The sequence below is a fragment of the Limulus polyphemus genome, unplaced genomic scaffold, assembly GCF_000517525.1.
Source record: "Limulus polyphemus unplaced genomic scaffold, Limulus_polyphemus-2.1.2 Scaffold1747, whole genome shotgun sequence".
In the NCBI taxonomy this organism is placed as follows: domain Eukaryota; kingdom Metazoa; phylum Arthropoda; class Merostomata; order Xiphosura; family Limulidae; genus Limulus; species Limulus polyphemus.
The window spans coordinates 48,563-52,258 of record NW_013667357.1 but is presented as its reverse complement, the minus strand read 5'-3'; the positions used below and the strand labels follow the sequence as shown (position 1 = coordinate 52,258).

Sequence of the window (3,696 nt, the reverse complement as noted above, 5' to 3'; positions counted from 1 at the left end):
AACAATATAGACTATTGTTAACTCCTGTTTCTAGGACAGAGATTATTCCCGAAACTGGGATTAACAATATAGACTATTGTTAACTCCTGTTTCTAGGACAGAGATTATTTCCGAATCAGGGATTAACAATAGAGACTGTCCTAGAAACAGGAGTTAACAATAGATATTAACATTCAAAAGATTAATAGCTAAGACCATGTATGTAAATATATTTTTTTTTTATACATCCACTGCTTTTTTTTTTCAGAGAAACTCTAGGCTAATCCCCAAGCTTTTGGTACCTCTAAACGAGTTTCATCTGTTCAAGTTTTTGTTGAGAAGAATGGAAAATAAAAACCACAAAAAGAAAATGATTAAAAAACTGAAAACGAAAATCCATAACATTAAGAGAGGTAATTTATTTTCACTAAACATATTTTATTGTATGAAACTGAAAATAGATCATGTTACGAAATCAGTTTGTTCAAGGATTTTTGAAGTCTTGCGATTTTGGAGAAAGCAGAATTTGTCTACAGAAAACAAACAAATTTCGCTGAAAAGTATAACTTTGTAGATATCTTTATATATTTATTAAATTGAGTCAAAAGGTTTTTGCTTGCAAAGTTTGGTAATCTAAACATTCGAAAACTTGTGTTTCTAAAAGATCTACTCTATTAATCGTTGTTCCTTCCACTACAGTTTCCTGGTGGCTCAACAGTAAATCTAATATTTTATAACGCTAAACATCGGATTTCGGTGAGCAGGCAACACAGACAGCCCATTCTTTATATTTAATAACAAACAAAACCGGAACACATTACAAGTTTCTACAAATACAGAGAAAAATGTATTTTCTATTTAATATTTCCTGTTCCAAAACAGAAGCAACACTGAGTATCGAAATATTGAAAATTATTCAAAATGGGATTGCTCTCCGTTTTTTTTTTAATGAATAATTAAAAAGTTTCTTAGTTTTTCTGTCTTTTCGAAATCATCTTCCTTCAACTTTATGTTTATTTCGGTATTATTTTTGTTTATAGCCTGTAAGTAAAGGTTTTGAACAATTATAAAAAATGTGGCTTCCTTGCATTTTTCAACAGATAAGAACTGGAATTTTCTTTCAAAATTAACTGATATTTTGCTTAAAAGGCTATGTTACTCCGTGTCCATTAACTTCATTATGTGTTATATGTATCTCTCTCTCTCTCTTTTTCTATATATATATGTGTATAGTGTTTGAAAATAGTGAAGAATCATATAGTTCTAAAAGCGTTCACTTGAGCGGTATGTCTGCGGATTTACAACGCTAGAATCCTGGTTTCGATACCCGTGGTGGGCAGAGCACAGATAGCCCATTGTGTAGCTTTGTGCTTAATTTCAAACAAACAGTCTAAGTTATAGAACTATAGAACAAGTTCAAGATGGCTACTGTGCAGATGGGGAAAATAATTCCGTTTTTATTATTATTTCAGCAGTATGGCCAAGTGGTTTGCGTACTCAGATTGTGATTTCGAGGGTTCGTGGTTTGGGACCCCACTTTGGGGACATGGATGCGCTCTATTAGTAACTCAAATCCCACTATTCAATCAGACAATAGTAGGCCAAGAGTTGGTGGTGGGTTCTGTTGAAGTTATACAGACACAGAGAAGGTTAAACAGCAGTCAAACAGCTCGGCTGAATTGTTCTAGGGTATAAGATGAAAATTAGAGACTGCTATGCGCACATACACCTTGTACATCTTTGCGCAATAAATCTGAAAACAAACCAACAACATATACAATACCTTTATGTGCTGTGGATAGAGATCCCTCCAATTATCATTATTCATCGAATTTTATAATTGTTTCATTGTTTCCTAATATTTTGAACTAGCTAAATAAGCCATTGTTGACTTGGTGTGTAAATTTAGGAATAACCCTAATCTACAACTACTAAACTGGCAAATTCTCCCGAGATATTTATAGGATTTCAGCATCCAATTCAGTTGTAGGTTTTCGTTTTATCGCTTGGTGATCTATAAAATTAAGTGTTTCTAGTTATTTCGTTTTCATCAATGTATATGTCGGTTTTATTGATGATATTGGTTACATGGTTTGATATATGTAAATATACACATCTATATATATTTTCACACTTACGAAAATTATTTTGCATAGTTAACTTAGTATATGAATTTAGGACTACACAAGATCTCCTAAATTAGCCGAACTATGTAAGGTGTTATTGGGATTATGGCCGAAAACATTAAAAATATCTAAGTTAGGGTACCTAACTGATGAATCAATGCATTCTAAACATAATAAGCTTTTGTTTTTTTGTAGTTTGTTTTATAATATCAGTTACATTCGTTATTTAATTCAATTAGTTTTTTTCAATCAGAAGTTATTGATAATTTCTTGTATATACTGCGTTAGATCGAAAGTAGTTATAAGTTTTGTTTATCACTTTTCTAATGTTGACACTTTCGTTTCAGGTGTTTTGTGCAAGATTAAAGTTTGTATAATGACGTCTTGGGCAGTTCCTAAAGAAAAAGTTCAACGTAAACGCCATCATCTTCGTTAATTTATTTGAAATTTTGCGGCCTTCTTTATTGGTCTTTGTCGTTTGTTTTACGAATCATGCGAACCATTCATCGTGCTGTGTTTTTTGTTTCCCCAGATATCGAAGTTGGTAATTTTTTTTTGCGAACCATTCATCGTGCTGTGTTTTTTGTTTCCCCAGATATCGAAGTCGGTAATTTTTTTTCGCGAACCATTCATCGTGCTGTGTTTTTTGTTTCCCCATATATCGAAGTTGTATTTTTTTTAAACATTTTATAGATTCTGGCTATTTATTTTAATTAGCTGTTATCATAAGTTCCTTCTTTTTCAGAGGCCAACTATGCTGAAACAACAAAAATATGCCATGTAAATGTGAAAGCTAGTGTTAAAAAATTTAGAAATTTTGAATAACCTTTCCAGCTTTTAGCAAGACAACGGCAACATAAGGCGTTTTTTTAAGTTTTTCAAATATAAAAGAAAATATATATAAATATATCAACATATAAAAAAGCAAAGTTATATTAGAAACCAATTCGAAACACTGTAATGAACATTAAATAAACAGTCATTCCAATTTGTATTTTATTGACTTTCTTTGTCTGGAGGGAACTTCAAAAACCATGTTTCAAAACTTTTTTCATTAAATGTTTCAACATGTTTTGTTTTTATCACCCGCTTTTAGTTGATGTTTTACTTTAATCATAAAACTATCTCACTTTTATCCTTGAAATTACAAATTTACTTTTATTATAAAACTATTCATCAAATTACTTAAATTGTTTTCTTACAAATCTAAATTTTTTTTTTCTATTTTGATGGATTGAGTGCGGCTACTTCCTAAGTGGATTGTGATCTTACGTTCTTTATTATTTAATTGATTAATTTTGCTTCTAACTTCTAGTCCCCTTGTGGTAAAACGGTAAGTATTCGGATTTATAACGCTAAAATCAGGGGTTCGATTTTCCTCGGTGGACACAGCCGATAGCCCGAGGTGCCTTTGCTGTAAGAAAAAAAAACACACACACACACTCTCTAACTTCTATGGATTCTTCATTAGTAATTCAGTCTCTCTATTAAAGTGATGGCCAGTATCAGCAAACAAGAAAACCATATTTATGTGTATGTTTGGACCTTAAGTACCCTTGAAAGTGATTGTTTTCAGAATAGTCGTTGTTTT

General features: G+C 31.5%; 1 protein-coding gene across 1 annotated transcript in view; it reads left to right on the top strand.

Annotated features, from left to right (window-relative positions):
• The window catches only part of LOC106464815, a 12,267-nt gene extending 9,202 nt beyond the window's left edge, over window positions 1-3,065 (top strand). Inside the window, exons 2-3 of the mRNA XM_022392598.1 lie at window positions 248-392; window positions 2,453-3,065. Of these exons, the coding sequence (XP_022248306.1) occupies window positions 248-392; window positions 2,453-2,541 (234 nt within the window). The 3' untranslated portion in view covers window positions 2,542-3,065. The remainder of the gene's footprint in view (window positions 1-247; window positions 393-2,452) is intronic.
• The last annotated feature ends 631 nt before the right edge of the window (window positions 3,066-3,696 follow it).